This window comes from Triticum aestivum, chromosome 7A (genome assembly GCF_018294505.1).
Source record: "Triticum aestivum cultivar Chinese Spring chromosome 7A, IWGSC CS RefSeq v2.1, whole genome shotgun sequence".
Classification (NCBI taxonomy): domain Eukaryota; kingdom Viridiplantae; phylum Streptophyta; class Magnoliopsida; order Poales; family Poaceae; genus Triticum; species Triticum aestivum.
The window spans coordinates 36144822-36167384 of NC_057812.1; the positions used below are offsets into that span (position 1 = coordinate 36144822).

At 42.3% G+C, this 22563-nt stretch overlaps 2 protein-coding genes across 7 annotated transcripts; one reads left to right on the forward strand and one right to left on the reverse strand.

Moving 5' to 3' along the window:
- The first annotated feature begins 59 nt into the window (after nt 1-59).
- On the forward strand, nt 60-11141 carry LOC123154103 (protein argonaute MEL1). 4 transcript variants are annotated; one of them, XM_044572894.1, is made up of 24 exons: nt 61-408; nt 1789-1881; nt 2242-2362; nt 2440-2633; nt 2725-2868; nt 3193-3326; nt 4136-4245; nt 4350-4456; nt 4567-4705; nt 4772-4888; nt 6665-6766; nt 6845-6907; nt 7089-7208; nt 7659-7827; nt 7904-8028; nt 8110-8232; nt 8363-8505; nt 8599-8661; nt 8740-8803; nt 8883-9033; nt 9578-9648; nt 9742-9836; nt 9924-9955; nt 10801-11141. In XM_044572894.1, the coding sequence occupies exons 2-24, from the start codon at nt 1874-1876 to the stop codon at nt 10968-10970; spliced, it is 2565 nt and encodes an 854-aa protein (XP_044428829.1). In that variant the 5' UTR covers nt 61-408; nt 1789-1873; the 3' UTR covers nt 10971-11141. The 4 variants fall into 4 exon arrangements, 3 of the variants coding, with proteins under 3 accessions (XP_044428831.1, XP_044428829.1, XP_044428830.1); XM_044572895.1 differs by having other exon boundaries at nt 2245-2362; XR_006476672.1 differs by lacking the exons at nt 9924-9955; nt 10801-11141 and adding an exon at nt 9120-9391 and having other exon boundaries at nt 60-408; nt 9742-9799.
- Nucleotides 11142-17146: 6005 nt separating this feature from the next.
- On the reverse strand, nt 17147-22324 carry LOC123149796 (uncharacterized). 3 transcript variants are annotated; one of them, XM_044569536.1, is made up of 6 exons: nt 22165-22324; nt 21895-22070; nt 19977-21243; nt 19629-19782; nt 19490-19551; nt 17147-17590 (listed from the first exon to the last, which is right to left on the reverse strand). In XM_044569536.1, the coding sequence occupies exons 3-5, from the start codon at nt 21195-21197 to the stop codon at nt 19526-19528; spliced, it is 1401 nt and encodes a 466-aa protein (XP_044425471.1). In that variant the 5' UTR covers nt 21198-21243; nt 21895-22070; nt 22165-22324; the 3' UTR covers nt 17147-17590; nt 19490-19525. The 3 variants fall into 3 exon arrangements, with proteins under 3 accessions (XP_044425471.1, XP_044425469.1, XP_044425470.1); XM_044569534.1 differs by having other exon boundaries at nt 19977-21246; XM_044569535.1 differs by having other exon boundaries at nt 19977-21246; nt 21895-22079; nt 22165-22322.
- Between the last annotated feature and the right edge of the window lie 239 nt (nt 22325-22563).

Sequence of the window (22563 nt, forward strand, 5' to 3'; positions counted from 1 at the left end):
TCGGGGGAAGCTTTAGCGAGACGGAAGGTATGCTCGCTATAAGCGAGATATAGCCTTCCCGCTGAACTGCCCCCTCCTCCTCTGCCACGGCCACCGCGCCTCTCCCCTCTCCCGGCTAGCGGCCGCCCCTCTCCCCGACAAGCTCCGGCCTCCACCGCCCCTCTCTGGCCGTGATCGACCTCCCGCTCCACACCCGGTGCATCTCCGCCAGCATCGCCCACCCCCGCGCCCCTCTGCCCCCTCCTCCCGAGCTCCACCGGCCTCCCGCCTCCACCTCCTCCGGCCCGAGCTCCAAGCCTCCAGCCGCCTCCTCCGGCCCTGCACCACCCGCACCCGCCCTCACCTCCTCCGTCCCTGCCCCGGCTCCACCGGCGGCCACCCCCTCCGTCCTCCGGAGGTTGACAAAAGGTTGCCTTTTTCTCCTTCCTTTTGTTAATTATGTGCGGATCTCAGGTGCAGGAGTTACGATATCATGGGAAATACGCGTTGCGGCAGGGAACTGATGTACTACATCTACAGTTCTCTCATGAATGCTTTGTTTTTTCTGTCGTTGTGTTTGGTCTGTGGAGTGTGGACAATGCCTCGGGCTCTGCTCAGTTATCTTGTTTCTGAAACGAACTCCGATGTGCTGTTTCATTGGTATTTCAAAGTCCAAGCCTTTGTTGTTGGAAGGCGCGGAGAGATAGTTAGTTTCCACTTGCCTAGTCAAGCATGACATGAACACTTGCTGAAATAAGCCAGATGATTGCAAAACATAAAAGCGCAAGTTAATGATATACTAGAAGAATTAGGACAGAAAGACTGAATCTTCAGTAGGAGTCCGAACTCCCAACAAAATTTTGTTTAAGCATATATTTGTTAAAGACTGGAACACGTACATGTTTGTATCTCCTTATGAATAGCTGTTTTATTTAGACGCATTCATGACCCTGGCAAAGAAATACATCTCATCCATATATTGAGTAACTATGCAAAAGGACAACTTTCAGGTTCTGCAGCAGTGTGTACTAAATACTAGTACTATTATTGTCAATCAGCAACCCCATTTGTTGAGCAAAGTGGTAGAATTAGAAAGAATCCCTACGTTTAAATATTTTTCCATTTCTACAAAATGGCTCCACCATGATTCTTTTTGGCAGGTGCCATTGGCATGACCAGCTGACCAAAAAAGTGTAGAAAGTCTCTACGCAGGACCTGGTTTCTCTTAACTGTGCTAATAAGGGAACTGTTATTGACAGCTGATGGTTTAACACTGGCACATTTTACATAACCTGGTGCTTTCATCATTCATAATGCAAGATTGCGAAACCAAAAGCTCTAGCTGTAGGTTGTAATTTCTGTTTTGATTGTGAGGATTATTTTTCTGCTCTTGTGACATGTATTTGTCTCCAAGTTGGTCCTGAAAGTAGATATGAAATTAATATTTTCTAGTTTATTAAGTTTTTTATCGGAGAACGTGTTTATTGAGAATGGTCGTAGGAGTACATTGTTTACAACTTTTGCTGGACAACAGTAGATGGTCTATCTGTATAATTTTGTTTGGCAATCATGATGAAATTTGTTTATGATGATGCTCATACCAATGTATGAGAATTAACAAAGCAGGTGATGTTAGTGAGGGTGCTCATATTCTGGCCAGCCATGTTCAACGATGCTTTCGCTCATGTGAATGCATGTAAATTGATTTATACTAAATAATAAATGCTTGTACTTGTCACATGGCTTTACTTCTAGCTGTATGTTTTCAGATTGACCAAGGCTTTTTTAATTATTTTTGTTTGTATGCAGAAATAGTCAACTATTTGGAAAATACAATTGCTTAACCTATCTTAGGCCCGCAGGAAGGGAACAAATTCATCTGTAGGGCTCCATCATGAATGAGTAAGTTAGTATTATGGTATTCATCAGCGTGAATTTTCTTTTTCTAACTTGCAAGTTCTCTGCTATTGATTCCATTATCATTTCTTTCCTAAAGAAGTAGATTAGACGAAATAGAAGAAACTGTGTCTATGTATCCAGTAGAATGTTAATTTTAAATCCTAATGTTTCAGCATCCTACATACTTTCTTACGAATAAATGGACATTCTTTAATAGCCATGTTTACATTTTAGTTATTAGGAGGACATTGCAAGTCATTGTCTTGTTGATTTAATTCTTTTATGCAATACTATATCTCAGCTTACCAAATAATGGAACACCGAACACCTAATTGATGTGTATCTGAATTTCTCTTTATTTAGCAGCAACATGATCAAACGAGCGGAACGCCCAGGCTTTTGCTTGATAGGAAGTAAAGTGGTTGTGCTAGTGAATCGCTACATCACATATTTTTGCCCAGAAACAATTATCAATATGTACAAGGTGAGTTAATTCGGCAATTCTGTCTTTACTTTCGGAAATGCGCACATCTTCTATTCCGTATTCTAATGATGTTTTAGTTTTCTGTGACTCCCGAGACAAAATCAAAAGCTATTAAAGGAGCATTAGTAGAAGAACTCACGAAAACGAGTCTTGGAAATAAAGTGATTGCTTTTGATGGCATGCATATCTACACAATCACTCTTTTCCCATCTGAGTATGAAAAAGAGTATGTCATCGAACTGAATGAAGGTGCTAGTGAGGATGCGTCGAGGTCCGCACATTAACTTTTGACATAACTTCTATGTCGTATTTCCTTTTTTTTGTTCAGTTGCTAGCTATATCTTTCATGATTTAATTTACAGGAGTGTTAGTTATAGTGTCACAATTCATTTGGCTAAGTCACTGAAAATGCAAGAGTTGAAGGACTATTACAATGGAGAACAAAGTTATGTTTCTCAGGATATTTTACATGCAATTAATGTTGTCTTGAGAGCATTATCTTCAAGGTAAGAATTCACCATCTTAAGTTGCGGTATTATGTTTCTACTCAACTTTGAACACCTAAAGTAGAGAGTGCAAGATCAAATTCCAGCAAGTGTCTTGATAGAAGAAATTTATGTGAAATGGGTAGGATTCCACCGAAGCTACAAACATCCTAAATATGGAAGAAACCGTAGATCAAAGAGAACTCAAAATTCAAAATGATAAATAAAAAGTGGTGCATTGTTCTTTGTAATGATCAAGTCAATGCATCAAGTATGGGGTATGGCTATGACTATGATAGATATTTTTTTTTGCTTTCATTTGTTTGTGACTTATTCGTACTGCAGCTGTCTCAATGCTCCAAGGGCAATGTTTTCAATTAAGTTTGGTCCTATAATAGACATTAAAGAGGGGCTCGAGCTTTGGCAGGGGTGCTACAAGGGAGTTTGCTTGTCACATTATGGTCTTGATTTGACCATAGGTACTCTATGAAGACTTATGTTATGTTCTAAATTAGTCAAACTCTTTCCTACAATGTGACAAATTTGGTGGAAGTTTTTAGATTTATTCACTTTTTTCTTGATGCATGCTAAACATAGATATACTTTGTTGCACATGGGCCACTTGGATCATCCACGCACACAACCCAACTCCCCCACCCCTCAAGATAGGTGATAGATATCTCTTGTTTTGATCTTGTAACAAGCTCAATAAGAAATCGTTGATCTTACTGTACTCATCTTTGTAACAGATTCAAATATCCCATCCTTTTCAATCCCATACATTTGGCTATAACCCCTTACCATGAACCTCACAGTGTAACACTGCACCTGCCCTTCTAGATTTTGCTTTATACTCCCTCCGTCCCACAATATAAGATGTTTTTGCAAGCTAAAACAACTTGCAAAAACGTCTTATATTGTGGGACGGAGGGAGTAGTATATTACCCATTTCCCTTTGTACCGGGGGAAACATTGCCTCATGCCACTTTGGATCTTGCTCTGTCACCTTCCATTCTATTAGGATCATCACAGATTGCAATGATGCAGTGGCGAATTTTGTACAATCATCTAGATTCATTCACTTCTCCTTCTTGATGCTTTTATGCTTGGGCCACTCACACACACTACGTACCCAACAAATTTTCCAGTGCTTTATTTGAATGATTTACTTCATAATAGCCTATTCCTAAACGACCTAGGATTCAGTTTTCTATTTGTAATCTTGTGTATGATCTTAATTTTTAATGATTTATCTAAAAAATGATTTGGATGTGTTTTTGCTATTCAGATACAACTGTAGCACCTTTTTATAAATCAATTTCCATGGTCAAGTTTGTGGGTGAATTTTTGGGCCGAACTGACTTCAACCGGGCTTTCTCTCATAAAGAGTATGCAAAGGTATTAATCTTGAGTAAAGAAATAAATATTTATGTTGGTATTCAAATATTAGATAAATAGTGCTTTTGAATTTTAATTTGTAATGACTTGGTCACTATATGCAGATAGAAAGAGCTTTGAAAGGGGTCCAAGTTGAAACTATCCATCATACTGATAGAACTATGAAGTACAGAATTAAAGGGCTTAGTGTTGTCCCTTTGAAAGAGCTCATGTACATTTTTCTTATCTCACACATCAAATAAATCAGCTAAAACAAGCTCGTACTTCCTATTTATAAGTTCTCCATACATGACATGATCTTGTGCCTTTTTCTATTTTTAGGTTTTCTGTAGATGATGATGGTATCATGACCACCGTTGTTGATTATTATCAGAGTCGGTATAATTGCAAATTGGAATATATTCACTGGCCAAGTCTGCAGTGCGGTGTCTCTGGCCGTCAGATTTATTTACCCATGGAGGTAGAAATTTACTGAACTCAACATCTGCCATGACGATTTAGCTTCTGATGCATAATTTACTTCTAGGTTTGCAAGCTTGTGCAAGGGCAGAGATACCGGCAAAAGCTTAGTACCACACAAGCAGCGAAGTTGCTGAAAATAACCTGCAAACGTCCTCAGAATAGGCTGAACGGAATATTAAAGGTATGTTTTATAATCACAGTTGTTTGCTAAGAGTTAATCTTGCTCTCTAGATAATGTAATGGTCAGTTGCTTTCCATCATGGTCCATGCATTAGGCAGTGGCATTGACACATAAGAGGTGTCGCGTGTATGTTTGCGAACCAAGTTGCGATGCATGTACTGGGTGTTACCAGGATGAGCTTATAGATTGAACAATTGATGCTTCAGTAGCACAAGTACATATATTTCCCAAAGTGCTTTATCAAGTCGCTGATTGCACTTGCTATTATCACTGATGCCTACGACAATGCATGCTTTGCAAGGTGAGAAGCATTGCGATGCTGATTTGCTTGATGGGCATCTTGGCAACACATATGATCAATGTGATTTATAGTGAAAGCTAGCAGCAAATGGCTATTTCGCCCTGTAGTATAAAATGAGGTTTAACATAGTATTAAATATGCCTGCTATTCAACCGAAAGCAACACTGAAAGGGAACATGATGGAAATTGCTGCACCTGACTTGTCCATCAATGTTTGCCTTTCTTGTAGAACAGAAAGGGCAACCCCATTTTCAGGAGACTAGTTATTGTGGTTAGCCTCACCGGCGGAGCTACGTTAGGGCCAAACAAGGCCGTGGCCCGCCCAGCTTTTCCAAAAAAATATTTATACCTAAGCCTACTGCTCAGCCCACAGACACACAAGACGAGTGAGCATGCACCGATTCAAGTTTAGGGCCATGTTTAGCAGCCTGGCCCGCCCAGCTTTTTGCTAGTAGCTCCGCCACTGGTTAGCCTCATAACAGATTATTAGCACCAAGACAACTTGGGTTTGAGAATGATTTGGAAATTAATCAGGCCCGTAGTTTGTGATGCTATTTGAGCTGAAACATCTATGCTAACATTTTGCTTCACGTTTTTTTTCGTCTATGGTCCACTTTGAATTAAAATTAGTGTACCTTTCCTGTATTAGGTACGGTAGACCTGCTATTTCAGAACACGCTACACTTCAATTAGACTTGTATCTTCCCTTATTCGATGGTCCAATTCCTACTACATAGGCAATCCGTACAGAAACAAATATTCAGCAAAAACTATCCAGCGTGCATGAAATTAAAAGCGTAAGGAGACTCTTCATCGTGTTACACTGAAATATGTGAGTGGCCACCCATGCATTCAACCAGATTAAAAACGATCAAACAGTCAGACTGCGGTACAAAATATTTCCACCCCAACTGAATCACTGCCATTCCTCACCGCTAGACCCTACCTTAGTCAACGGCAAGCAATCTGTTATTTGTATCTCTGGTGACATAGTGAACAAGCTTATCATGTACTCCTCCGTGACTCCGTCTCAAAATAAGTTAGTACAAAGTTATACTAAAGTTGAGACACTTATTTTGGGACGGAGGTTTGCATGAGTCTGGTAACTTGTTGTATTCAAGTTGAAGTCGTTTAAAGTTTAAAGGTGATGGACAGATATGGATTAGTTGGATCTCAACTCTGAACATGCAGATATACACCGGTATTGAAAAGAGCTAGATAAGCGTCCAAATTAGATTAAACAACTTTGAGTGGTAATAGAAGTCCATAGAAATAAGGAGAAAACTGCCCCAAGCTATGCGCCGGAGAATTTTTCTTGCTAGTTCTTGTGTATCGTTGCTCTGATTTTTGGGCCAAAAAGCCACCAATGTTAATATGCTTGTGTAAATTTGTATTTGCTGGCATCTGTGCTATTTTAGCTTGTATATGCATCTTATTTTGAGCTGCTCTTATTGTTACTGAGATTTTCTCCACAGGCTGCGAGAGGTAATTTTGATGTTGAAGAGCTTACAGAGGGGGAGTTCTCGGCCAGTGGATTTCCTAAAGTGCTTTATGGATCTGTTCTATCCGCCCCTTTGGTATACACACACTATACTTGTATGTTCTAACTACTATTTTTATTGGTTCTAAGATTTGCTTCCTTTTCATCATTTCAGTTGAAATATGGCAATGAAGAAATTTTTATGCCCATTGGTGGACAATGGAATATGGCTAACAAGGTGATGTCAAATTTACAAATATACATGTTTTTAGTTTCCTGCACCTTTTATTAATGTTTTGTAGACACACTTTGTCAGCAGTGTCTTGGAGTGGCATATATATGAATTTTCTCTTTAAAAACAGGATAGTGTTGGTCCAATTGACAATATTTGGTGACTGTATGATTCTTTGTTATTTCAGAAAATAATTGATGGAGGAAAGGTGGAACGCTGGGCTTGCTTGAACTTTTCTAAAGTACCAGCTTTGGAGGTGGATAATTTTTGTAGTGAATTGATTAACATGTGTAACAAAATTGGGATGGTATGTTCTTCTTTCAGTGACTTCTCATGCTAGTCTACCTCCACAAAGTTTGGTACTATGATAACCAACAGCTTATAGACAACTCATGCAGTAAGAATATGGGGTAGCAATGCATGAACAGTTAGCTAGTAATTGAAAAGTTGAAGTGCGCCAATTTATTGTCACCAACAAAAAAGAAATGGGGACCGGAAAAGGGCAACGGCTGAAGGGTCTTGACAGATTAGGAGTGGCTAGCTTCACGTGAAATATTTTCCAGCGGAGAGTTCTTTATGTACTTTAGTGTTTAATGCTTAATTAGTCCCTTGATTATAAACACTAAACATTAGTGCTTAAAAAAAATGTGAGGCTTCTACATTTTGAGGGGCTGTGTATCTGCACAGCTTGCACATGTTTTACGACCTGGTTATCACAGATATTTGACTAAGATAGATCATTTTTTTCGCTCTTAAGGTATTTGAAGGAAAGCCATTGGCAGTCCAGCAATCAAGCAATTTTATGGACATACAATCCGCCTTGGAGTCTCTTTTGAGTTATATTTCGGAACTATTCACTGATGAGGGCAATTGCCAGCGGCTCCAATTGCTTATTGTAGTTTTGCCAGAAGAAAAAGGGCACTATGGTATGTATATCACTATTGGTAAAAAGCTCTGTGATTTAATTGTTTTTCTTGTGATGTATGCTGCATATTTTTGTAGGTACTATTAAGCGCATTTGCGAGACACAACTTGGAATAGTATCTCAATGTTGCTTACCAAAGTATGTGAAAGCAAAAGTAAATGTGGAATACCTTGAAAATGTTGCACTTAAAATTAATGTGAAGGTATATTTGTATCCACACCCCTTGTTTCACATGTCTGACTGTATGTTGTATTGTTGGTAGTTACTAAATTCATTGCAACAGGCCGGAGGACGGAATGCAATTCTCCAGGAAGGATTGCCATTCTTGTCAGATATTCCAACAATTATTTTTGGTGCTGATGTCAGCCATCCCCCACCAGGAGTGTACTCATCTTCTGTTTCGGCGGTGAGTACCTTAATGTTGGTTACAATATTCTTTTTGTTTTACTGTCACTGCATTTTGAATACAATGTTAAGCGGCATATTTTGGTTCAATACATAAAGCACAACTATCACTATTTAACAAATGCTTGTAGGTTGTTGCATCGATGGACTGGCCTGAAGTTGCAACGTATAGATGTGTAATCTCCGCCCAACAGCCAAAGCAGGAGATTATAACAAATCTATTTCAGGTTACTCAAGATTCAAATGGGTGTGTAAAAACTGATAGCATGATAAAGTAAGGATGCTTTGATCTGCGCTTTTGATTTGTCCATTCTGAATCCTCACATAATTGATGTGGAAACTGAGGTGTGCCTTTTGTTCATTGTAGGGAGCTTTTGTTGAATTTCTACCAGAAGAATCGTCGTAAGCCTGAACGCATCATTTTCTACAGGTGTGTTTACCAAAATATGATATTTCTGTTGTCTTGTGCTCTTGGACAAGCCTCTTGACTGGTCGTTGTTGTGCTTAGAGATGGAGTAAGCGAAAGCCAGTTCAGCCCAGTTCTGCTTCATGAAGTAGATGCTATCCGAAAGGTGACACCTTCAGCCTAATTTGTCTAGTTTTGAATTTATTACCTTGTTGTATTCACAATAATATGTTTCCCTTTTCAAGGCATGTATCTCTTTGGATGAGCATTATGTTCCACCAATTACGTTTCTGGTTGTCCAAAAAAGACACCAGACAAGGCTCTTTCCTATGCCGACCACCAGGAAACCTGAACCCAAAGGAATCAGGAAACCTGAGCCCAAAGGAATCCTCCCTGGTCAGTGTGCTGTTCAGTTTTTATACTTTAGTTTCCCAATCTCCACTCAGTGTTGCATCTGGCTTATCTTATTTAAATTTCTTCAGGATGCTGCTTGATTGCTTGTAATTTGATAAAAGTTCTGGTACTCTCTGGATCAGTGATATTTTCGGTTGGTACAAAAGAATGTAAACTGTGCAAGGGCATAGACTTGAGAATCAAAAATATAGATATAGATATGAAAATAAAATCGGCCAACGTAACGGGTGATCTTTGTCATGCTGGGTCAGTTCAGCAATTTTTCCAGCCAAACTAAATTTGGTTGGGGGTTCCAGCATTCTGCAGTGCATAGCCAAACTGATCATAGACAAGGTTACAGGTGAATCAATTTAGCAGAACTGAAACTGAGCTGCATTTATCTTCTTTTGTATTTATCTTCTACTGGTGACCACATCATGTTCAACCTTCTTCAAACCGTTAATTTCTAAGTTGTTTGCCTTTTTAACCATTTGTGTTCACTTCCTTATTTTTCTTCGGCGAAAACATAATGCCTTTGAGATTGCAGGAACCGTTGTCGACTATGGAATCTGCGACCCTTGTGGGTTTGATTTTTACCTAACTAGCCATGCTTCTGAGGTATATAGTATCTGGTGCCGTTGTATCTTCATGGTTTTGTTTTATGGATGGATATTTATAAACTATCAAGTGAATATATAATGCCATTTTCAGGGGAGCTGTAGACCCACGCACTACCATGTGCTGTTCGATGAGAACCGCTTTACCGCTGGTGCCCTCCAGTCCATCACATATAATCTGTGCTACACGTATGCTCACATCTCTATTCATTGAGTTTGTTTAGGTACTCAACTTGATTCTAACCTTTGTTTAACTCTGACCTTTTCCAAATGCAGTTATGCTCGCTGTACACGTTCTGTATCTATAGGTAAGTTCATTCCTTGCAATGATTTCTTCTCTATTTATGTGTGATTAGTAGCTGTAGGCCACATGAGATGGTACCCTACAAGAAAGGCCAAATGGAAATCCCTTATAATGGATGGGGCATGTAATTTAATGGAAAACTGGACTAAAAATAATGCGCTGAAATAATTGTATTATTTTTCATAGTGCTGCTCAGGTCATTGAAACTCAAATGAGGGTTGACATAACCTTTTTGATAACCCAACAATTGGATGCATGCTTATCTATATTGTCAGGTTATGCACATGGGTTTCATGGCATACTACTGGCTTTATGAGCTTCTGTGATAATGTTTTTCATGGCACCGATTTGTGGGTTAACAATCTTGGAGTATTTGTGGTATGTTTCCTTTTTCCAGTTTTTAGTGTTACGACCTACTTATAAAATTATTACTTAGGTGTTTCCAGTCAAGAACTACTACTGCAGGGCTAACCAGACACCCTCTGCTAATACGCCAATGATACCTGTGACAGTGGCAGGATTTTTTCTTAGAAAAGCAAAGGAAAATTAAGTAACAACAAATGATTCGTGTGACTTGAATATTGAACGAAAACTTAATTGGATACACGAGTGTTCTAATTGAAGCTGATGGACTACCTCGCCATGATTATGGTTGTATGCCTTTGTTACATGAGAATGATATGGGGCGAAAGCTTGCCCCAACCCTCACAAACAAGTGTGTTAGGTTTTAATTTAGGACTGGATGGCATATACGTCTGCCTAGTGTCTCATAAAACCTACTACTAGTGTAACACATGATTTTGAAACTTGAAAGCAGCTTCATTCGTACTTATAATTATCACTGTGCAGTTCCGCCGGTGTACTACGCGCATCTTGCTGCGTCACGGGGGCGGAGCTACCAGGGCAATTTTGGTGATGGTTCAAGCATAAGGGAAACAACACCAGGTGACGAACTACCTGAGTTCCTACAAGTCCCAAAGATCCACGAGAATGTGTCGGAGGTCATGTTTTACTGCTGAATTCGAGGTGGTGGGTCGAACTATTATCGTCTTTGCTCCGAAACTTGGCCCTCGGTCACCTTTTGTATATTCAGAGTCGCGACTTGTGAGGCCGATAACACTGGCTCAAAATTTTGCTAACGTTGGCTCAAAAGTTTTGGATACGAAGATTCAGATATCACCGGTTGTGCATGTACCTGTCGTTATCTCTAGAGTGGTTTGTTCTTCTAAATGGAACTAGTTTTATTGAGTAAAATTTCTTTCCTTTTTTATTTACATCCATATTGGAGGATTACATTTGAATTTCCTTGACCAGCGGCAAGTAACATGTACTCTTGACAATTGTAAGATCTTCATTCATTATGTACAAAAGCTTTGGTTGTTCTCATGTTGATGACCGCACTCTTCAAGTGTGAGTTTAGCTGGTGGAATCTGTCATAGGACTACGGCGACAACTACATTAAACAATCAAGGTGAAAGGACTTTTGTTGTTGCACATGCATGAAAAGGATTGAAAGAGAAAATTTTAAATTTTCACAACACAAAAATCAAATGTTCTATAATGTTTCGATATTTCAATCATGATAAAATTCAGCATTTAGAATTCAATTATTATTATTTTCATTTTTTTTGAATTTGTCAGTTTTGAAGAATTTCAGATTAACAACATTCAAAATTCAGGACTTCAACGGTAATGTTTGAAATTAGGAATTTTGAGTTCCGTGATGTTAACCTTATAGTTAACAAATTTAAATTTAGCTTTTTCCTTATGAAATTTGGAGAAGTATATTAATGTTAATTTTCAGCATGTAAAACCTCATTGTCCCAAGTACATAGATCAAAATTATGTAATACAAAAATTGTTGGGATATGCTAAAATTTCAAAAAAAAAAAAGATAATAGACATGCGCTATTTCATCGGTCATGCTTTCTTTCCACACAATGGATCGCCAGTAATGAGAAAAATTGGATTGAATTTTCAACCAACCATATACTAGAAAATAAGAGCGGTACATATAGTTCCATAAGATATGTATGATTCTCCAATTCAAACAACTGTAACATGTCATTCCCTTTTCAAACACACATGGCAAATTGACAGGATGAAACCTTGAAATTTATTGCCATTCATCTCATCTTGTAGTGCAGTATGGACCAAGTGTGCAAAATACTAGCTTTTACACATCTCTAAGAACAGGCAAAAGAAAGGGCTTGTAATTTCAGTCCAGGAATGACAGGGTTCAGTCAAAAAATTTCAACGTGAAGGTGTTGAAAGCCACCTATGTGCTACGGGTAACAGCTAACAGGTAGTCCATACTCCGTGGAGTAATATACCACATTAGTGTAATACTAGTTTCAGAAGAAATTCTCTCTCAAGAAAAATTTCAGAAGGAACTGCATAATGAAACTGTCTAATTGCCTCATATTGTCTTTTACTTTTGAAAATAAGGTGGAGATCTCTGCCTTATATTCTTTTTTTTTTGTGAGAGTACGCCAATGGCAAACCTTAGCTTTATAGAAGGCAGAAAAATATTTACAAGAGGTTACAAGGGGTCGGCACCACACGTCGATGCACTACACCCACTCCACTCCCACTCTCTAAGTCGATTACTCACAAAACGTAGACACTCCCGAGCCTCCTGCCAATTCCCACAACTTCAACTCTTGAAAGATGATTGCCATAGTACCCCGAGCATCCCTCACATTCGCATTTCTGAATACTCGTGCATTTCGCTGCTTCCAAAGTGTCCAACAGATCATCATGACGAAGGAGTCAAAACCTTTCCTGTTAGCTTTGGTAATCCGCTTCCTTATCGTCTCCCACCACTCTTCCAGCCTGGACTGCACCGAGGGTAAGAGTGCCAGCTCCACCCCAACTTTAGCAAAGCATAGATACCACACGTGCCTCGCGAACACGCATTGCAGCAGCAAGTGATCCACCGTATCTTCCTCTTGGTCGCAAAAATAGCACGGTGAGGTTTCCTCCTGCAGGCCATGTCTGAGTCTTCTATCCGAAGTCCAGACTCGGTACTGAACTGCCAACCACATAAATATCTTGCAAGATAGCAGAGCCCAACTCTTCCATATGCCTCTATACGACTGGAACCGGATCCCTCCCTCACAGAACATTTTGTATGCCGAGGCTGCTGTGTATTTTCGGTCCACACACCACTCCCAAACAGCCATATCCTCCTGATCCGGGATTGGATGTACCTCAATCAGCACTTCCCATAGCCGGATGAATTGTGCCAATTCATCTGTGGACATCTCACCTGTGATATCCATAGTCCAAGCATGGGATAGCAAACCCTCCTGCACCACTCTTCTGTTCCTCACTTGGGTCTTGACTTTGAGCACGATCAAGGGTGCCACCTCCGCAATGCATGCACCATTGATCCATCTGTCCTTCCAGAACAGAATCTGAGCTCCATCTCCTAGCTTCCACTTGACTAAACTGTTGAACGCCTGCTGTAAATTTCGATCTGGCGTCAAGTTGAGTCCCTGCCACGGCCGTGAGCTATCTGTTCTTCTTAACCATTCCCACCGCAAGCGAAGCGCAAGGCCGTGTTTGCCCAAGTCCATCACTCCTAGTCCTCCAAGGTATTTTGGTTTGCATACTCTCTGCCAAGATACCACGCACTTGCCTGCGCTGACTTCCTCCAAGCCCGCCCAGAAGAAGGCTCTGCAACCCTTGTCTACCTTGTCCAATGCCCACTTAGGTGCTTCCGAAACAATCAGGTGGTGTGTGGGTCTTGCACGCATCACTTGGTTGACCAGTATGAGCCTGCCCGGTCTAGTGATCATTCCCCTTTGCCAGCCCGGCAAAATTTTGATTGCAGCGTCCACCATCGGTTGCCATTCAGACCTCTTTAATTGCTTGATACTCAGCTGCAAACCTAAGTATTTGCACGGGAACCGGTCAATCTTCCAGGGCATTGCACTTCTTACTAGTTCTTCATATCCCTCCTCGGCCCTGATCAGAATGGCCGAGGATTTCGCAAAGTTGATTTTGAGTCCAGAAGCTTCACCAAAGATCTGCAGGACCTCCTCCACCAATCTAATGCCTGTCCTTGAGGGTTTGATAAACATCACCACATCGTCCGCATAAAGAGATAGACGTTGCAATGGGCTGCAGCAGTTCATCTTACTTAGGACTTGAGAGTCATGAGCCTTCACCACAATCGCTGTCAAAACATCCATCGCAATAACGAACAACATTGGGGAGAGGGATTCCCCTTGCCGCAGCCCACACGCATGCATGAACTTCTCTCCCGCACACCCGTTGATCACCACTCTCGAGCTCGCCGAAGAGAGCAAGATCGCCAGCCATGAGAGGCAAAAAGGCCTAGTGTTACAGAGACCGCATGGACCAAACAGTCCAGCAAACTGGGGACAGAACAGAAACGAAGACAACGGCAACAAATGAACGAAGGAAGAAAGAAGAAAGAAACCGAAGGAATAAGGCAAACATAGGCAACTGTGCGGCGCCCAAATTTTCTGCCCGTAGAAGAAGTGCTACAGAGTCAGCTTCTCTTTGGAACAGCATGTCCATGCAGAGAAATGCTGACTGTTGAAAACCATTTCATTAGGGCTGTGCCATAGTTCAGCAGCACAGGCCGCGGAGACGAGCGGCCATGCTTGGAGGTGTTGGCCCTGGACGAATTGCAGTAGAGATGTGGCTCGTGCAGCTGGCTGCTGAAGATTCAAATGCTGACAAATTGTTTTGCATCAATCTGCACCTCAACGTAATATGCTCAATGGATTCAACACCTGGACAAATATTGCACCATGCATCTTTGGCACCAACCCTTTCGTCATCATATTATGGGATGCCAGGTGAAAGTAGCAACTTCAGGATACTCTTCTGAAAGTTAGCATCTAATAAAAGTAGTTTGTAGTTTCTAAACTACCAGCATCGCGGCCTTCAATCACAAGAAAATTTTCCAGAATCTGCAGCAATTCGGAGAGGCTGTAGCCTGTAGCAGATCGAGTAGGTCTCAGTTTAGGCTCCCAGCCGCTGGAAGTGACCTGTGATTAACCCAGCAGTACTGATCTTGCGCATACATGAAGATGACAGGGAAAATCGGGAATGGTACAACACTTAGTCGCATCTTGTACCAGCAGGAGTACTGACTTGAAGGTTGCCCAGATGGCCGTGTCATTTCTATGCTTCAAAGGACTGAACAGACAGATAAGAGCCAATTATGCCACGGGATAGTGTTGCCATGGAGGAGCATGCTGGCAAATTGCAGAGGACAGCGGTGCTATGAGCAAGCAGATCTCGGAATCCTAATTCCCCAGATTCTTTAGGTGTGATAACATATTCCCAGGTGATAACACTGTCGGCCGTGAGTTCTCTTCTTGTTCTACCAGAGAAAGGAGCGTCTTAATTTGTTGACCTTGCTGATGTTTTCGTCTGTAGTAACTTGGGATTGCTGAAAGAGTGCATTGATCATCATGGCATCATCCATCCAGCTAGTCTCTTATCAATCTTCTGTATCACTGGTTGGAGAAGATGTCGCGGCCTGCGGAGTCTTGCTTATATAGTGGGAGGCCAGGATAAGTGCAAGGCAGTGAGCTGATGGGGCACTCTAAAACACTTGCAATTTCAGCAGCCTCCTCACTGTTGATATGAATAATAAGGTGCTCTTATGACAATTAGTACTGAGACCAGAAAAGTCCAAGAAGGCCTGCAGGATTTGCTTAACCCTTCTAGCCTGATCAACCGAACCGTGTGGCAGTAGGACTGTGTCATCAGCTTACTGTGTAAACTGAAAGTGGGCCATTGCCGCTAGCCCGTTACTGCTATGGAACGGGTGCCTGAGGTAGTCATCCTCTGAAGGACACTGCCGGCCAGAATAAAAAAGGTAGGGCCACAGGGAATCACGCTGTCTAACCCCTCCAGGAAGGAAATGGGTTCACCTGCCATACCGCTGATAAGGACCTGAGCCTGCCCTGACTGTAACATACACTGACCCCATTTGATCCAATCCGTAGGGAAATTCCGGTGCTGCATAGCTGGAAGAGGCAATCCCAAAGCACTGTGTCAAACGCCTTTTGAAAGTCCAGTTTTAGCAGTCATTGGTTTCCTCTTTATCTGCAGACCGCACTAATTCAGAAGCCAGAACAAAGTTCTCAACAATTGAGCAGCCCTTATAACCCATGATTGAATCATATCAATGAGGACCCAAATCAGAAGCTGGAGTCTGTTTGTCATGACTTGTGTTTCATCAGGCTGTGCACTAAAGAAATCGGTCTCAGGAAACATTCAATCTTTGGTGTGAAAACAATGAAGGATCTGTTGACGTCGGCCTGTTCTTGCTCGGCCCGCCTGCTGCTCGCCGGCCACCATCGTCCCCGTAGATGGCCTGCTCTTGCTCGGCCCCAGCCGCTCCTGCTGCTCGCCGGCCACCATCGTCCCCGTAGATGGCCTGCTCTTGCTCGGCCCCAGCCGCTCAAGATCTCAAACGCCGCCGGCCACCATCATTCCCGTAGATGGCCTGCTCTTGCTCGGCCCCTGCCGCCAAGATCTCAAACGCCGCCGGCCGCCTCCGAAATCAAGCCTGCAAGCCACTCGGATCTTGTGCGCTGCACCACTGGCTGTCCCCGAGCATGTGCGCTGCGCCGCTGCCATCCGCATCCGATCTCAAGCGCCGCCGGCTGCTCCGATTTGAAACTCTTCCTGTTCGTCAGGCAACCATGGCTGATGGCGAAGGAGTTGACTATGACCGGTTGGGCAAGGCAGTTGTTGCGAGGGAGACGAAGGGGGGCTCGAAGGGGATGGGGGAGGCGCCGGCGCCGAACTCGAAGGAGATTGGGGAGGCGGTGGCGGCGGAAGAGCATGAAGGGGTCGTGCGGGGAGGAGGGGGCTCGTGGGGCAGGATACCGCGACCTTACCGGTGAGGGGTGGGCGGCCGGACCCGTTTACAGAGGGATACGTTTACGTCGTGGAGTAAACAAACACGAGCAACGTTTTTCCTTTACGGCGTAAACAGGGGACGGGCAAATATGATTTCGCCGAAACAAACACCTCCTTAGGTTGAACTTGTTTGCATGGAACTCTCTAAAGAGGGGATATCACATCCTCTTTCTTTAACATCAGCTTGTTTTTGAAGAAATCATATGTAAATCCATCAGGACCTGAGCGCTTTTAACAATCTCCTTCCAAGAGACTGTATCGGATAGACCACCGAGACTGACACAGGTGACTGACATTTACTGTTGGTAGTCGGTGCGGGGGAGAGCCCGACAGGTTCCCGAGACAGTGGCAATTTGTAACTTTTGCTAAATATGAAAGCGCTTGATGCATTATGTACCAGCAACCTCATTTATTTCTCCTCGCTTGGCAATTTACAGCAACATACAAGAACGTTGAGTTCTCGTCACCAAGACTGCACCAGTTAATTTTTCCACGTCTCCTCCATATAGAAAATTTCCAGGAGAGTAGTTGCATAATCTTTTCCAAGACATGTCTCTGAAGAACTCAAGATTTTTCAGTGGCCTATGTTCTTCCAAGGCATTCAAGAAATGCAACGATTGTCTAATTTATCCTCTCAAGAGAATAAAATCCCCTGGACCACTTCTTCGCACTCATCATCTTTCAGGAATACTCGTTCTTTCAGCTTACATTATCTAATTGCCTGCACCAAGAAAAATGTACATGCTCATAAGTATCTGACAGAATGACCACAGTTCAAGTTCAAAGAGCAAAGGCATCAAAATGATCTTGAGTAGCTGGAGACCTCAAGAGGAAGATTTTTTCATGAGCACAAACCTAGTTGTATCAATCCATATACCAGGTAACTGCAGAGATATTTGTCCGTTTATCTAACTCAGCCACACAAATGAATGTGTGCCCTGAGCAGGGAATGCACGGACAGAAGAAATATGCATTTAACAAGTTGAACAGAATGTGGTTATATGATTCTCAGTGGGGCTGTCTTATGCTAGTACATTCTGCACCACAATCCAATCCAGAATTCAGTCTGGTTCCATAAATCTGGGGCTGTGGGGAATCCAAGTACAGTAGCGACTTGTAACGGATTCAAATAAGCATCAAGATGGTAAACAAACATTGCTATGCCAAAAACCATCAGGATCAAAAGCACAAAGGACAAAAAATCGAGATTTGCTGCTACATAAAGACTCTATTGCAAACTCATACTGTAAGAAGTACTGCATTTTTGCTGCTGGCTGCAAATGGTTGCTTATAGAAAGCTCAACAGATATCACACATAATGAATTTGCTAAAATGCCATGGGCTAGCTTATGCTGCGGTACCTAATTCAGTAATGCATGACCCATACATAAGTAAATGGTCAAACTACATGCATATTAGCAATTTACTGAAGCAGGGACGCAAATAAGTGGAAAGTCTTGCTTAATTGAAGAGCGGCAAATGATTTGTCTACAAGAGAAAAAAAAAACTTCAGCTATATGAAAGAAGCTAGATAGGCCTCATCTATAACATCCATTTTTCCTTTTCAATATGAAGATTAGTCTTACTTCTGTGCCTGTGTACATGATGCTCTGTAAACAATAAAATTGATATTCAATCGTAGAAAACCCATTTTCTCTTGAAAAGAGTATGCCAACAAACTGATCACATGCACATAATCAGTCTGATCAACTGAGACATAACTAACCGGACTAAATTAACATAGGTCAAGGGTGTTTACATGATAAAGGGAGAAGTCCGTTAAAAATGAACTTCAAATTCCCATCATTCTTAGATTTCCGATGATCAGAAAAAAGTTTTCAATAAACACAAGACCAGTTGTCAGCACAAAGCACACGCATATACAGTATAGAAGAAATCAAATTCGAAGTTACACACCAACAACTTGAAGTTTCATGATGGCCAACTGGCCACACTGGTGGAGCATGCAACAATATGTGTTAACTCCGCTAGTGTAACGTAGGCAACAGACAATAAAACACCACCAAAACTTTTTTATCTTCAGTACTTCAGAAGGGATTGAAAACACAACCTTTTGGTTTATCAATATGATGTTTGACAATCATCAAGACCAACCAACAACATAAAAGCAGAGGTAGTTGCTGTTTCCATTTTTCTCCTAATATAGCACCAGATGACGATGGCACTAGAAATGGTGTCAGGGCACACAACATGAGATAGTAGGACGCAACAGACAGTATTAACAGAAGGCACATATGTTTTAGAAAATTCAAAAAATACACAAACAAAAGAAGTATAGGTTGACCGAAAAATGGTGATCTGAACTGCAGCTTTCACTACGCCTCCAGGCAGGCACAAGTTCAATTCTGCTCGTACCCATCACAACTAAAAGGGAAACACCATAAGAAAAGTATCATAACTTCCCAATGTTCGTGTGAAGCAACACATGCAACCGTAAATTAAGTACACACAGAGCCACAGATACAAAATTTACCAAGACAGAGCCACACTCAGGCAGCTGCGCACACATGCATAGGCGACAAACCAACAAAGCAAGGGCAGGCAGCTGCACACACATGCATAGGCGACAAATCAACAAAGCAAGGGCTCCAAGAATTACCAATGGCCTGGAACTCAGCTGCTTTTCATGGTAGTATCAGCACACCAGCCCAACACCAATGTCTGGAACATGGAAATCAGCACAGTTAATAAGTTTTATTGACACTACAAGATGCAAATACATTGTTTTACAGTCTTACCTTGTAAGTTTAGTGGCGACTCTTTCTTACTGCATAGCAGCAGCATTGGATCCATCGTTGGGTACTCTGCTTGAGATTCCGCAACTCTTTCGTCTACAAGTTTATCGAATAATTCTCTGTTTTCTGAATATAGCTCCAGTTGTGCGGTGCTCATCTATATTTAAGAAAAGTATTAGCTGACAATTCAACATAAAGGTTGTTTATTTCATAGATTTTAGTCAACCTTTTTCACTGCCCGCTAATCGCGGGTGCTTTTAGAGTAATAAATAAATAGAAAGAGACAAATTTAATGTGGTAATGACTGTGCGCAACTCTTAAACATCAAAGAGAATAGAAGGGAGGGAGTACCTTACTGTCCTTAACACATCCTTTAGTCGTTTTACAGTACACACCCTCATCATGGACTTGGTTTGCATCTGCAGTCGCCTGTCGCAAAGCACTCACTGTTAGTGTTAACTTAACCACTTCCTCTTGATGTCCTTCCTTTTTCTTCAAATTCAGATGCATTGTACACAAGTCTATGTGTCCGTCTGTGTAGATGGGAAACTCTCCTTCAATGACCTGGACATTTGAGGACAATGAAGTTGCTCGCAGTAGCACTTGAGCAACACAGGGAATATCTGTTGCATAATTTAAGGCAAGGTTCACCCCTCCCACGACAACCACACCTGTAGAAGCTTGAAGCACATCTGGTAGGGTTCGTGTTTGGCCATCTTGTACATGCAGAACATTATCCAGATATTCATCACTTTTTATGAATATGATATGATTGAGCACATCCTTGGGATCATTTGTCCAGCATGGAACTTTATAGAACTCTTCATTTTTAACCTTTTTCTGTTCATTTACATCCCAAACCTTGGTTGAAATGTGAAGATATCTCAGGATTAGCTTTGATATCTTTGCCCAGCTACGGATGTATCCATTTCCCAGATCTGTCAACTCTTGCTTCCTTGCACCCAGCTTTGGATCGAGCGATTTCAGAACAATTAAGCAGATGAAGTTGTTCTTTATGCTCTCAGCAGTGTGTATTATCAGTGCCGCCATTGCACGCAGAGACTTGACAGAAGACTTGGTTGGATCAAAATGAGATAGCTGATCAAGCATATCTTTTAGAGCAGGATAGCCCACTTCAAAGTTTTCAAGTGGAGGGCCTTCACGTAGTAGCGTGGGATACCCTCCTCCATGGGAAAGTAAAATTGACCCTTTGATATACTTCTTTGTTTCATGTCCCTGGTTCTTCTCCTTGAACTCATACACCTGTCCATCTGTAGTTTCGAATCCTCTCACCCACATATGCCTTCCTTCAATGATCGCCCTGACAGTCCTTTCACCATCAGTAAATGCAACCGTGAAAACAGCTAACCCATCTGGGGTGAGATGAAACTTCCTCTTGCCCTTCACGAGGGTCTTAAACTTCTTTTTGAGATGTTTCCGTAGGCGCTCCATCTGGCTTGCGTAGGAGCGGTGCATTTCTGAAAAGGAATTTTCGCTGCTCAGCTTCAAGTTGATAGTCATCAAAGGAGGCCCGTCCGGCACATCATAAATGCCATCCGCTTGCTGAGCCATTTGAAACAAGTATTTCCAGGAACCTTCACAAAGTCAGTGCACTGCCCTACTGCAATAAACACATGAATCATGCAAAAGGGCATTAAAGTTTAAAGCTCATCAAGGCATCAGCGGAAACTTATAAACGGCATTCATGTTTGCATGTCAAATGAAAAAGATTATCAGGTTATCACCTATTGAACTGCAACATATACATGTCAACAACTCAGATTATCAGGTTACAACATTCAAGAAAAAGGACCTTGGTACTGCCTTGCACAATTAGCAGATTGATCACAAAATAAGCTACGAAGAGGATCACCGAAACTACATTGTACACATGTCTCCAACAACTAAACCATTCAAGAAGTGGACAACGTGCAGCCTTTGCTGTACTAGCAGTAACAGATCACAAATAAGCTGTGTACAGGACAATGTAGGCACCGTTACGATCCATACAAAACTACAGAACTCAACTACTCATCAATCGTCATAGGGAACGAGTACGAACAAAATAGACGCAAAATCAGGCTGTGCCATACAAAAAATAAACAGGAACAGGCTTGCAGAATTTGCGCATTGGTGCTATGTGTCAACTCATCACATATATCATTTCTGTAGTCACAAACTATGCACAATCGAAGGGAAAACAATTAGCACCAAATCAGGAAGGCGCCCATCAAGGGGCAAGTGGATTAGCAAGAGATATTTGCGGTACCTCGATCTGGGAGAGGCCTATGTGGGAGGCGGCGAGGCAAGGGGGGGGGGGCGCAGGGAGAGCCAGCGATGAGCGAGTTCGGCAGGGGCGCTTGATCTCGCTGTGCGGGCAGTTCAGGTGAGGGGCGAGGGCTCCGTCTCGGCCAACCCTTGCCGCAATGCCGGCGCCGTCCTAACCTGCAAACCCTAGCGCGCGGCCCGTGAGGGGTGGGGGAAAAAAATAGGACAATCGAAACCCTCAAACGGGGTGGCGCCGAGATGCGGAATCTACCTTGAGTCGCTGGTAGGAGGCGGCGCCGGGAGGTGCGGGCGTGCGCGGGGGCGGCCGGCGGCGCGGCGCGGCGGCGGCTCCTCGCGCCTGGCCCTGCTGCTACGCTACGTCCCCTGGAGCCGCGATGGAGACGGGGCGTTTCCCGTGTCTTACCGGGTCGCATCTCGCATATCGGTCAAATTCAAGGGCGCATCTATAATTCTAGTCTGGAGTGAAATGTCTTGTGCAATGAACAAAGTCACTTTGATCATTGCATATATTTAGAGAATAGCGTGTTACCTTCGTGCCACTTTTTGACACACAAAATTGCCTAACTACGTCAACCCTCCCCCCAAAATTCAGCCAAATCCCCATTGCTCGTCACCGTCGCCGGCCCTCGTTGAAGAGCGTACCTCTCTT

Coding starts and splice junctions, on each gene's coding strand:
- LOC123154103 (XM_044572894.1), top strand. Junction 6,908..7,088: donor AATGGAATATGGCTAACAAG/GTGATGTCAAAT, acceptor TTGTTATTTCAG/AAAATAATTGATGGAGGAAA. Junction 8,662..8,739: donor GAACGCATCATTTTCTACAG/GTGTGTTTACCA, acceptor TGTTGTGCTTAG/AGATGGAGTAAGCGAAAGCC.
- LOC123149796 (XM_044569536.1), bottom strand. CDS start 21,197: ATGGCTCAGCAAGCGGATGGCATTTATGATGTGCCGGACGGGCCTCCT. Junction 19,783..19,976: donor GATGTGTTAAGGACAGTAAG/GTACTCCCTCCC, acceptor TCTTAAATATAG/ATGAGCACCGCACAACTGGA. Junction 19,552..19,628: donor GTCGCCACTAAACTTACAAG/GTAAGACTGTAA, acceptor TCCATGTTCCAG/ACATTGGTGTTGGGCTGGTG.